The sequence below is a fragment of the Pelophylax lessonae genome (genome assembly GCF_965119305.1).
Source record: "Pelophylax lessonae genome assembly, chromosome: 1".
Lineage (NCBI taxonomy): Eukaryota > Metazoa > Chordata > Amphibia > Anura > Ranidae > Pelophylax > Pelophylax lessonae.
This window is the reverse complement of record NC_138768.1, coordinates 346,043,547-346,056,726: the sequence shown is the minus strand read 5'-3', so window position 1 is coordinate 346,056,726 and position 13,180 is coordinate 346,043,547. Positions and strand designations below refer to the sequence as shown.

At 41.0% G+C, this 13,180-nt stretch overlaps 1 protein-coding gene across 1 annotated transcript in view; it reads right to left on the bottom strand.

Annotated features, from left to right (window-relative positions):
* PTCH1 (patched 1) overlaps positions 1 to 13,180 on the bottom strand; it is a 113,801-nt gene that overhangs the window by 65,461 nt on the left and 35,160 nt on the right. The window contains exons 3-4 of the mRNA XM_082270532.1: positions 4,159 to 4,348; positions 967 to 1,036 (exon numbers count right to left, since the gene is read on the bottom strand). Coding sequence (XP_082126658.1) covers positions 967 to 1,036; positions 4,159 to 4,348 — 260 coding nt within the window. The remainder of the gene's footprint in view (positions 1 to 966; positions 1,037 to 4,158; positions 4,349 to 13,180) is intronic.

The window sequence follows — 13,180 nt, the reverse complement described above, 5'->3', positions numbered from 1 at the left end:
TGTCGGTTGTTCATTCATAATTGTGAAAGACCACAAACCGTGGCAGCTCTGTGTCGTTTAGTAGCTGTTTTTACATCTACACGGCCCATCTGATGGATCACACTGCCTCAGCGCTGTGGGAGCTTTCACTTTGGTGAATGAAGAATCCGCAATGTTGGGACCACTGCAACGTAAAACATAGCCCGGCAAAACGGATCGTGCATTCAATATACTGAGAGATCACGCAGCACTGTGTCATCCATCAGCTGGGGCTGTGTATATTTAAAATACTGATATCAAAAAAGTTGGAACGCTACATAAAATCTCTATAAAACAATGTATTGGATTTGCAAATCTCATAAACCCATATTTTATTAATAAAAAAATAAATCAAATATTTACCTTATTTTTATTTTATTTTTCTCAACAAAGGCTTAACTATAAAATTTATGTCAGCAACGTGTCTCAAAAAAGTAGGGACAGGGCCATGTTACCCATGGTGTAGCATCCCCTCTTTTTTTAACACTCCGTAAAAGTCTGGGAACTGAGGAGACCAATTGGAATTTTTGGGAGAAGAATGTTGTCCCATTCTTGCCTGATATAATTCTAACTGCTCCAACAGTCTTGGGTCTTTGTCATAATTTACGTTTCAAGATGTGCCAACTATTTTCAGTTGGTGAAAGGTCTGGACTGCAGGCAGGCCAGTTCAGAACCCAGACTCTAATACGAAGCCATGCAAGATGCAATATGCGGTTTAGGATTGTTCTGCTAAAATATGCAAGGTCTTCCCTGAGAAAGACGTCATCTAGATGGGAGCATAGGCTACTCTAGAACCTGCATCTTTCAGCATTGATAGTACCTTCCCAGATGTCCAGACATTTTTAAGAATGGACAGTGTTAGGCTATTCTTACACTTTAATGAAACAAAACGGTTCTATACTAAATTCTGCATGCAAGTTTAGGTGCAGTATGTCTATATGTATTTACCTGGCTCATATATCCAGTTTCTGTGATAAGTTCTCCTGATTTAAAGCACAAATCTGCTAGTTTCCAAGGCCTGGAAAGCAAAAAACAGAAGACAATTACATTTTTTTTAAACTCTCAATATATTTAAATGTATAAGAGATGTAAAAGCATGTACATATAAAAAAGGTAGTAAAATCTAGGGCAAGATTCAAGGATGACAGGATCGCATTGGACATAATCAGCCACTGATTCCACTGTCCGTGCAATGAAATCAGTGCACTTCCAAATGAAAGCTATAATCATTCCCTGTAAAATACCTTAGTTTTCACTCATATATTCCCATAGGATAGGTCAGTGGTCTCCCTTACAGAATTGTATCCCTAGTTACATAAGTAGAGTAATCTTTTCCTTCAGGTCTTTTCTAGCTTTACTAGCCTTTGTAAAAAAAAAAAAAAAAAAAAAAAAAAATCAATGAACTGAAATGTCTGACTTGCTTCTATGATTTACTGTACAGGACTGACAAACGTTGTACAAAGGATCAAGTAGATTACAAGAATTAAATGAATTCTACCCAAATCTGATATTTCAGTTTCAGTAGTTGCGGCAAGAATCACCTTTGGGCTTTTTCTATCTTTTAGAAAAGATGCAAATATATTACAAAGACAAAAAAAAAAAAATTGTATCACCTTATTTCATAGATTCTTAATATTGTACAATAAACAAATCTTTAGTAAAAATCACATCACTATCTTTATATGCAATTACAAACTTTTTCTGTAGAAAGACTCCTCTTACCTCATGAGCTTCCTAATTGCTCTGCTCATGTGCAAGGCAGCCTCACTGACCAATAGGACTATGCCATGGGAGGGGGTGGTGGAAGGGGCAGGAAAATCATGATTTATATTTAAATTAAATCTGCTTGGATCTCTTGATCCACTAATGTTTTTGACAACCACTGCTTACACATTTTCATCCCATGCTCAATATGAACAGCTTCATAAGTTAAAGGAGAAGTTCACCTTAAGGAGTAGGTTACACCCATATTTATGGTGTAACTTGCTCCTATGCACCCAACCTCCACCAGTGCTTTCCTCTTGACAGCAAGTAGGGGATCCTCTCCCTTCACCCGCTGTCATTTTTTTAAAAACCACTCTGCCCACTCAGCTGCATGATTTATTTACAGATCTTCCACTGCGGCAGACGTATTTGTAGTTTAAAAGGGCTGCGAGCGCGCATCTAGGGGCGTTCATAGATCATTCAAGTATTCTCTAGCTTTAACTGAAGGCCTGTACAGGTGGCTGAATCGAGGGTGCAATGCTCTGCAGGTTTCAAAAAAAAAAAAGAAGAAGAATTTTGTTTTTTTACTTGCAAAAATCTATGCATTTATTCAGAAAGGTGAACTTAGCCTTTATTGATACAGGGTCAGCCCGCTGTTAAATATTTCAGTTAATTGTAAACCAGCTACATGGTTCAACCATTCTTTTTATGGCTGAACCATGTAGCTTGCTTTTACAATTAACTGAAATATTTAACAGCGGGTGACCCTGTATCAATAAAGGCTAAATTCACCTTTCTGAATAAATGCACAGATTTTTGCAAGTAAAAACCCAAAATTCTTCTCTTTTTTTTTTTAAATAAAAAAAAAAAAAAAAAAAAAAAAAAAAAAAGTATTTAAAGCCATTTTCCCCATTTTGGATTAAGTAGGGAACGGAAGGAACCCTCTGTCAGGTTTTTATTGCAGTCTGTGTATCCATGCAAGCCTCCCTTTCACCATTCGTCCTTACGATCATTGTTACTTTGATGGAAAGTGAGGGAAAATCCAACAATTTGTACAGGCATAGAGAAAAAATATTTAAAACCTGAGACTTGTTCTAGTGACAACTGTCCAAGCATGGGGTTCCCTCACTTCCCGTCTCAGTTTAGGGGAAGGGAAAGCGATCCATAAAAAAGGGGCACATATCAAAATTTAAAAAAACGTAAAATGTAATGACCAGACAAAAGGTTATCCATTCTCTATCCTCTGTCTGCAAGAATAAGATTCTAGATCTGCTCCAGCCATTAGAAGATCTAATGCTTTTGATCAGTTTTGTTTTTTATATTTTGGACATTGCATTCGGAAATACAACGTTCCGAGCTTCAGCTGCAGCAGGAGCAATGAGACCATAATGTTGGCCATAGATGGATCGAAATCAGTCCAGGTTCAGCAAGGACCAGCCAATTTTCAAGAGAGAGCAGTTGATCTAATGACCAACTCGAGCGGGCTTGTTGGAAAATTTTGCTTCGATTGGCTACAGCTCTGACGGCTGCAGTGTATTCTGACAGTGAAGGAGTCCCCGCTACCAGAATACACCTTCATTGTGTGTGTGTGTGTGTGTGTGTGTGTGTGGGGGGGGGGGGGGGGGGTAAATCCATTCAATTTTTTCTCAGCAGGTTAAAAAAAAAAAACTGGTACATGTATGGTCAGCCTAAGGCAGATGCAAAGACAAGTGTGAAGAGCCTTCAGTACATGTATGGTCAGCCTAATGCCCCATACACACATGCAGATTATCTGCAGACTTTTGTCTGCAGACTTACCTTTTCTATGTAGTGCAAGGGCCTGCCGGATTGCATACAAATTGAAAGTGTTTAGGTTTGACCTCATATTATATGGTTTTGGTAAGTCTGCAGACAAAAGTCTGCAGATAATCTGCACGTGTGTATGGGGCATAAGGCAGATGCAAAGACAAGTGTGAAGAGCCTTCAGTACATGTATGGTCAGCCTAAGGCAGATGCAAAGACAAGTGTGAAGAGCCTTCAGTACATGTATGGTCAGCCTAAGGCAGATGCAAAGACAAGTGTGAAGAGCCTTCAGTACATGTATGGTCAGCCTAAGGCAGATGCAAAGACAAGTGTGAAGAGCCTTCAGTACATGTATGGTCAGCCTAAGGCAGATGCAAAGACAAGTGTGAAGAGCCTTCAGTACTGCAGCTCAGGGATTATAAAAGAAGCCAAAAAATGTTAATACCTGTGTTAGCTTTACTAATCTTCAATGAGAATAGAAATACTAATCTTTAATGAGAATAGCAAATCTGAAGGACAACAAGCTTGCATTTAAAATCTGAAAATGATATGCAACCAATAAAGTGATTATTTTTTGACCATTTTGTGAACACAAGCACACGTGAATAACAGGACATAATACTGTGTAAAGAATATCTCAAAGTTGACATTTACTTGTTATACATGAAGACTTGCACCTTGGTGGCTTCAAGTGCTGAGTGAAGGTGTTGTTTTAGAGCTTCTATTGTTAGGATATTAGCACCATTCTCTAGTGGAGTCTGGATCATGAGTTGTGGATTGAACATAGCTTCTTCTCCGATCTTCTGCCGCGTATAATTTAGCTCACGGCTCACTCGCCCACCAACTGGCAAACAAACAGAATTTTAGGTTATCTTTGGTATACATGAATGAAATATGAACAAGTCATGAGCATCTATAAAACAGCACTAATGAGTATACCTACAGCTGCTATTCGACTAGAATTCCCAGCTTCCCAGGAAACAAATAATGCATACAGCTTTAATTTGCACCCCAGAAAATGAATGGAATAGATGCTGATTTAACATGCTGACATAACATGCCTAATTGCTGACTCCAGCAATTTGGTCTAAGGACTGGTAATTTGTATTAGGTTAGAGTTACCCAAGTGCCAAGTACCCTTACTAGAACTATTCCCATATGGCCACCAATAAGATATTGGGTGTTATTTACCAAAACTGGGAGCGTGTAAAATCTGGTGCAGCTGTGCCTAAAAACCAATCAGCTTCCAGGTTTTGTCAAAGCTTAAGGCTCCTTTCACACGGGCTTTCCGATCTGGTCCGCCGGTCAGTTTTTCAGGTGGACCTGATCGGATGCTCCATGTACCCCTATGGAGTATCGGATGTCACCGATCCTGTCCGTGAAATCCGGACAGATGGAAACCCTATTTTCCATCCGTCAGGAGGATCAGATGAAAACAGACAGGCGGTTCCCGATCTCCCATAGATCCCCGCTGAGCAAAACTGATTCCTTCGGGTGGGCACAGCGCCTGTGTGAAAGGAGCCTAACTGAACAAGCTGAAGCTAATTGTCTACAATGCACAGCTGCACCAGATTCTGAGTGCACCAGTTTTAGTAAAATTTCCCCCATAGAATTTTGGGGCAGGTGTTATGCCTACTACTGGATGAGAAGTAGTGTACTGTAGTAAGGTCACAATCCGATACGCAAGGCCCAAAAGGTATTTCATATGGGTAGAGGTCACTCATGGCAACTAATAATGCACTGAAATTTCAGGCGCTGGAAATTATCACCCAGAAATGTGGTCATCAGCGCTGTGCTGAAAAAAATAAAAAAAGCATCTTTGATGGCTGCTTAAAATGCACCCCATCTTGCTGTGATTTTACATTGCTTATGGTGTGTTTTTCATAGGTCATGTGACTCAAAAATGCATTCTTGCTGCATTTTCAATGGGGAGGTGAGTTTTTGGTGCGGCTTGCCTAAAATGCACCAAAAATGCAGCAAGCAGGATTCTTAACACCGCTTCAAGAGGCGCTGACAATGGCCACCAAGTTGAATATAATACAACTATTTATTAAAATATATAGATTTAAAAAAAAACAGTCAATTTCGATGCACCACTAATGGCAAACAGTTAAAAATTGTAAATGTTTGGCAGATCATAAAAAAAAAAAAAGGAAAAAAAAATTGTGCAAATAGTAAGATGATTAAATATAACGAAGAAAATGAATACACAACAAATGTAAAAGGTTCAGTGATGCAGGTTTCCTAATAAAATGCACTGGAGATATTTGTAAGACTCACCATACTATACGACAGTAATAAATGTAAAAGAAATGGCTTTAATAACGCTTGAAGCTTAATTCTACCCTCTCCCCAGTCTAAGACTTCCATATGGAGAAACTAAATCACCTTAAGCAGGTTTTCCTTGTAGAGCAGACTGAACATTTTTGTACAATTTCTTGCACTTGTATAAACAGTCAGCTCCTATAGCACATTTCACAATCAATGGCTTTTATGTATATACATCCGCACTCAAAAAAATTGGCAGAATGAGAGCAATTTTCCCTTACACTAACATCACAAAAGCTGGGCTTGGCAACAGAAAGCTGAAGTAACTGAGCTTCTCTCTTTCACAGAAAACTTTTTTTTTTTTTTTATATCTGCAATCCGGATATCTTTTAGATATTTTGGTTTCCTTTGTTCAAGAATTTAATTATTCATTTTCTTTTTTTTTTTTTTCTTGTTCAACCAGTGGGTTATAAAAAGGAAAAAAAAAAAGGAGAAAAAAAAAAAAGACGACTCGATTCCCCATCCACACCTTCGATGCGGATGGGGGAAACCCCCACTGAGCCTTTGTATTCTGAAAGTGGGAGACTTCCTCACCATCAGAAAACACTGGTCAGCACTGCTGGCGTTTAAAAGGGTTTGGAGAATAAGAATATCATTAAGTGTCACTTTTAAGTCCTGGACCTCCACTGCAGTGATGGCACAAACCCCCAGTCTGCTGACTGGACAGGCCCTCGGATTTAATCCATTGTATCTCTAAAAACATTCACAATGGTGTGCATAACCCTTATCATGGGTTGCATTTGCCCCAAACCCAATTTTGAAGCCATTAACCGAGAATCAATTTGACGCGTTTCGAGACTTGCTCTTCCTCAGGAGCTCTCTTAAACCTTTTTGAAGAACAAAAGCACAAACAGCAAAGTGATATCAAGACTGCAACCCTGCCAGAAGGCAATGTAAAAATTGCCTAAATGACATTGCTTACATTCCTCCAAAGTCATATAATCACCAGCGACCTGGGTAAAAGAGGCTAAAAACCACATAGTATGTGCGCAGAGTGACCAAGTTCAATAAGTAAGCAAAAAAAGGAGAGCCTTGCAGCCACAGGGATCCCAAAAGAGCACTGCATTGATATTCTTGCCCTGAAAATGTAATGGGCATTACCAAAAACTTTGGTGTTGCAAGTGAATTAATACGGCTACAAATCACCCTAAAGCGGGAACTCCCCCTTTTCACCCAAAAGGGGAAGCTCCACTTGTTTGCACCCCCTCCCCCGCCACGTGGCACTTTTTCTTTTGGGGGGGGGGGGGGGTGTACCTGGCTTTGACAGTTACCGACTCCCACTTCTAGCTCAGATCGCTGAGGCGAACTTAACCGGAGGTTTGCCCCCCCTCCCCCCCTCCTTTCCCTGTAGTCCTCCAGGACACATTGCAGGCCCCAGAAGACTGTGGGACCATTCACAATGTATAGCATGGCTCGCACATGCGCAGTATGAAACAGGCTGTGAAGCCACAAAGTTTCACTTCCTGTTTCCCTTACTAGAGATGCTGGCACCTGCACCCAAAGCAGACTGAAGAATCGGCTCGGGTGAGGACATTGTGGGATCCATGGACAGAGAAGTCTCCTATTAAAAGTCAGCAGCTACAGTATTTGTAGCGGCCAACTTCAGTTTTAAGGAAGCGGGAGCTCCTCTTTAAGCTACTATTCTTAGAAACTCTAATGCTCCATGGTATAATAAAGCAAACCCACTGCCAAACAGGGTAAAGTGCAATGAAAATAATTCCAGTAGCTTGACCGATCTGTGTAGGCGTCTAAATTTTGCTGCCAATGTTATGGTAACAAGTAAGTCACATGCACCAATAAACCCAAGGTGCAGGGTTAATCATAAATACCATTTTGCCATTGGTATTCACTGCTCAGACCACCCTCAAAGAAAACATGTACTGAGAAGCTGCCTGTTGCGGACCCTATTTTAGGAATACTGATTGCCTGCCTGGCTTTAAAACTTTTGAGTCAGTGACTATGCAAATTAGGAATTTGGTGTCATGTCAGAACTACTGATCAGCTTACATGTTCCAGGTCCATGCTTCAGAAAGTATTAAAGCCACTGAATCAACAGAACAGCCAAGCAACTAGCATTTTTAAAAGAGGACATCAATGGCAGCCTTCACACTTCTCTCAGAACAATTTATTTTTTTCAGTCTGTCTCTCTCTCATTGTATATATATATATATATATACACACACACACACACACACACACACACACACACACACACACACACACACACACACACACATATATATATATATATATATATATATATATATATATATATATATATATATATATATATATATATATATATATATATATATATATATATATATATATATATTTTTTTTTAAATAAAACCACAGCAATAAAAAAAAAAAAAAAAAAAAAAAAAAAAAGGGTAACTATAAAAACGGTTGGAAAAAAAAAAAAAAAAAACGCACACAAGCTAAATCAACTCAACAGCAGTGGCAAGGTCTACCAGTCAGATTTCTGAAGATTGCAATCAGTGATGGGAGAGCCACAAAATTAAAGTTTGCCAAACAGCTAAGTGGCAAGTAAAGACAGACACTTTTTTTGCTGAGAATTTCCGGTCTCTGTTGTGAACTTTGAAAATTATTCTCTCCACAATGCCAATAGCTCCAGATGTGCTTGATTTATGGCGCACGCACACGGCATGAATTTGTTGTGTTCAAATCCATACCGCATACCGTTTTTATAGATCTGAACACAGCAGTATTGCATGTTATGGGCCCATTCACACAGCTTAATTTGGGCAAGAAGCAAAAAACAAGAAAAATCAGTGTCCACGGTCCAATTTTGACCGTATTTTACGCAGTGCAAATGTTTTACATGGGTAAGAGAACATGGCCACATGTGCCACTACCACTTCTAGTGAATTCAGAGTCAGGGAGATGTAAACACAAGCCATGTGTAAGCGGCAGTGGTGGCACTGAATGACCTCATTCTGTGAATGTGCTGTTGCTACCCACACATTGTTCAGGTTTCCTCATCTACCATCCACCCCTGACCCATAATTCACTACGCAGCACCAGTGGCACAGAACTGGAACTTAACCTTCAGTCACACAAAATGACTAAAAGCAGAGTTCTCTCTGTTCCTGCGCTGCCATCTAGTAAATTACTTGTTCAGAGCAAGAGATGGTTGAGACGTAAACATTGATAATGTGTTGGCAGTGGCGATGGCACAAAATAACCTTAGCCTTCAGTCAGTCATTGAATGAATGACTGCACATATTACAGTTCTCCACTTATACGGACAGAAGCGTGTATGGCATTGGATAGAGCAGTCATATTAGCCTGATACACCACAAGACAGCTACTATAGTCGAAAAACTATAATTACTAAGGCTAGCCATGCGCAAATACACTATATTGTCAAAAGTATTGGGTCGCCTGCCTTTACACGCACATGAAGTTTAATGGCATCCCAGTCTTAGTGCGTAGGGTTCAATATTGAGTTGGCCCACTCTTTGCAGCTATAACAGCTCCACCTCTTCTGGGAAGGCTGTCCACAAGGTTTAGGAGTGTGTCAGTCAAGTTCCTCCATCCCAAACTCGCTCATCCATGTCTTTATGGACCGTGCTTTGTGTACTGGTCCAAATAATTTGGTGGAGGGGGGGGGGGATTTTGGTGTGGGGTTGGGCTTGGCCCCTTAGGTCCAGTAAAGGGAACGCTTAAGGCTTCAGCATACCAAGACATTTGGAGAATTTCATGCTCCCAAATTTGTGGGAACAGTTTGGTGATGGCCCTTTCCTGTTCCAACATGACTGCGCACCAGTGCACAAACAAGGTCCATAAATACACGGATGAGTGAGTTTGGGGTCCTGAGTCCTGACCTTAACCTGACAGAACACCTTTGGGATGAATTAGAGCGAGGACTGTGAGCCAGGCCTTCACATCCAACATCAGTGCCTGACCTCACAAATGTGCTTCTTGAGGAATCGCCGAACATTCCCATAGACACGCTTCTAAATGTTGTAAGCAGCCTATCCAGAAGAGTTGAAGCCGTTATAGCTGCAAATGGTGGGCCAACTCAATATTGAACCCTACGCACCGCGACAGGGATGCCATTACATTCCTATCTTGCCTAATTTTCAGAGTGGTCCAGTCTGATCAAGTGATCCGCAGTGGATGTGACAGGAGCGAGGGCTCAATAATAGCTGAATTGCGGGAGCAGTGACGTCACTCATAGCCTCACATGTCTCAGCCAATGTCGGTTTCCTCCTCTCCCCTGCAGCCACCGCACAGGGAAGCTGGATCAAGTGACTAAATTGAACTGGGCTGAAAATTAGGAAAGTACATACTATACTTTTTTTTTTTTTAAAGGTTAGTCAGCATAGTTTTTAGGAGAGGGAGTAACATTTTTAAGACCAGTTGGGTTTAAGCAGGAATTCTACTTTAAGAGGTAAGTCCGCGTCCTTATAATTTCAAAGTGGAATTTCAGATTACTACAAAATCCCCATTGAGGATTACCATTATCCCCAATGAAGACAACCATTTTTTTTTTTTTTTTTTTTTATTAACGCCTCAATTTCCATTACCTGAAATGTGCTGCATTACTGTGTAGCACATTTTTAGGCTCCAGCGTAAGGGCCTTATTCTTTAGTCTAAAGCAAAATGCATCAACAGACAAAGCCAGCAAGGAGGGGCCAAGACTAGTTTAGAAGTTAGTTCACTTTAATGCAATCTTATATGAAACGCCGATTTAGAGTAGGTGGCCAGAGTGCTGAAAGAACATGAATACAGACCACCCAGACCAGAGGAAATGAAAATACGAGGGATGAAAATACAGTAAAAACACAAGTCTCCCCATTCTTCTTCAGGATTCTTCTCCAGATGCTTGTTATGCCATCTGTTGTTACCTAAAAGGATTCCTATTGAAAATCCTTGCAGTGAAGCAGAACTGCTCTCACTGTCAGACAATCAGGTCAGGTCAGCACTCCCCCAGCATGAAACTGCTGCCTGTCATAGCCCTCCCCATCTCCATATTTCTTACATGCCCACCAGTTCCAACCACAACGTTGGACCTGTCATGCCGCCTATTTTTCACCAGATCTTTAAAAAGGCTCATTCACAAATCTCAACGCAGTTCACAAACAAGGAGCTTGATGTCAACTGCACTGCAACCCAACATATGTGGGTTAATGATGCCATCATGGCTTCTTTCCCTTCCAAGCTTTTACCTTCGATTAACTATCAAAAATAAATTCATCTGGAGATTAAGACTTATCTACAACGGACGTTAATAAAAGCCTATAGCCAGCAATAGCCATGATTAGGCGCCGTTAGTGAGGTATTATCAAAAAACAAAAATTCTAACTCCTTCCACCGTAGATATTGCAGAACGTTAACCCCACTGCTGTTGTCTTCACTTTTGTAGGGCTGACATCACTTCATGGCTCTGAGCGCTTCTCATTATGCAGCCTGCTCTCCTTTCATTGGCTTCCCACTTGAGGCCGCATGGGGCAAAACACAAAAGAAGCCCCCAGCTTCACACAGGCTCCCCCAGCATCATACTGCACTGATTTATACCCAGCCCCGTTCCTTCTATGCATCTGTGCAGAGAAACACACAGCACTGGGGGCCACTTTCATGATTTTTGTTGCGATCAGGATTAGCTGGATTAGGGCTTGATTCATAAGGACCCCCTGCGGCCGTGAGGAAGTTTCATCACAAGGTCAGTGTGGTGTGAACTATATTCTGTCAACACCACCACTACTGGAAAAAAAAAAAAAAGGGAAGGATTGGACATGAATATACAGTTTCTACTAACAAAGAAAAAGAGACTTGTCTACCTTTCAATGTGCCCTCCATTATGGAAAGGTTTGCCTTTATGTGAAAACATGCATGTACACAAATGCTGTGGTTTAGGAGTCTGCAGGAGCCTGGGGAGCAGCTCCAGCAAGTTACACATGAAAACCACAAAGTGACTTTTTTGGCTCAGCTTCCAAATTCAGTCAGACAGCCACAAAAATCACATCCCTGACATCGCATTTATTCCATCACATCTGACTGGCTTCATCCTACTCCGGGAACCAGTCCACATAAAGAAACATGTTCACCAACATAAACATGGGCCTTTATGGAATAAGGCCTAATGCACACAGGCATCAAAAATACGTGCATCCAGATGTGTTTACAGCTCATTACTAAACACATCTGAAAGCACGGAATGCTTTTCTATGGCTGAATGCACATTGGAAGTTCAGCAGCACCTAGGGGCAGTCAGTCTAGCAGAATTCACTAAAGGAGTGCTCTCAGGAGCGGTTTAGGCTACGTTCACATCTTGGCATTGCTATTTACAGGCGTTTTTGTGCAGGCGTTTTTAGGTTGACTAGTAACCAATGGAAAAAAATAAAAAAAACGCCTGTAATCTGCCCAAAAAGAAGCTCATGTACTTTGAGCGTTGGGCGTTTTGCTTAAAACGTCAGAACGCTCAGATGTGAACAGGGGCCATTGAAATGAATAGGATTTGTCTTGTTGGGCGTTTTGAGAGCTGATTCTAGAGCAGAAAAACTCCCCAAAACGCCTACATGTGAACTTAGGCTTAGGGCTTGTTCACATTTTATGTTGTGCTTTATGAAGGACAGTGGTGCCCTTGTTCTTTTTTTTTTGCAGAGCACTGTTAACTTTTATTTTTTTAACTTTACTAAAAAATTACAGTGAGATCTCATTGATTTCCTTACACTGCAGGTGAGCAAGTGGAAGCTGCAGACATGTTGCAGATTCTGTACTGCACCACAGCTCACCCAAAAGGTTGTGTGTAAACAGGGCACATAGAAACAACTGTTTTCTGCGTGCCCTTGCGGAGACCTGTCCTTTTCTAGTGCCTAAGAGCCTGTCCACACGTGCAGCTTTACTGCCACCCCTCTGAAAAGTGAGCCACTTTCGGATCCCATTAGACAGTGAGGTGCTGATATGTCACCTCCACACCACCTGCTTTAACCCTCAAAATAGCAAAACATTGCACCACAACGGAGCACACTGCATGCAGTTTCGTAACAACTCCTTTTCCTTGAATGGGTCATATATGGTGGTGGTACCACCTGCTTTTTTGCTGCAGCTCCAAAGTTTTGCTGTGTTTAGGTGAGCAGTTGGGGGGGGGGGGGTACTTTTAAACAGCTCAACGGCTTGCTTTTGCTGTCCATTCCATGTGAGCCCTTACAGATCTCCTTACAGGTGTGAACAAGCCCTAATGCCATGATCAGAAAATCAGATGACAAAAAAAAAAAAAAAAAAAACGCTTTCGGAGTGATCGTACGATAATCTGATTGTTAGTACATGGCTTAGGAGAATCAATCACAACACTTCATATAAACTATACCCAAAAGGGT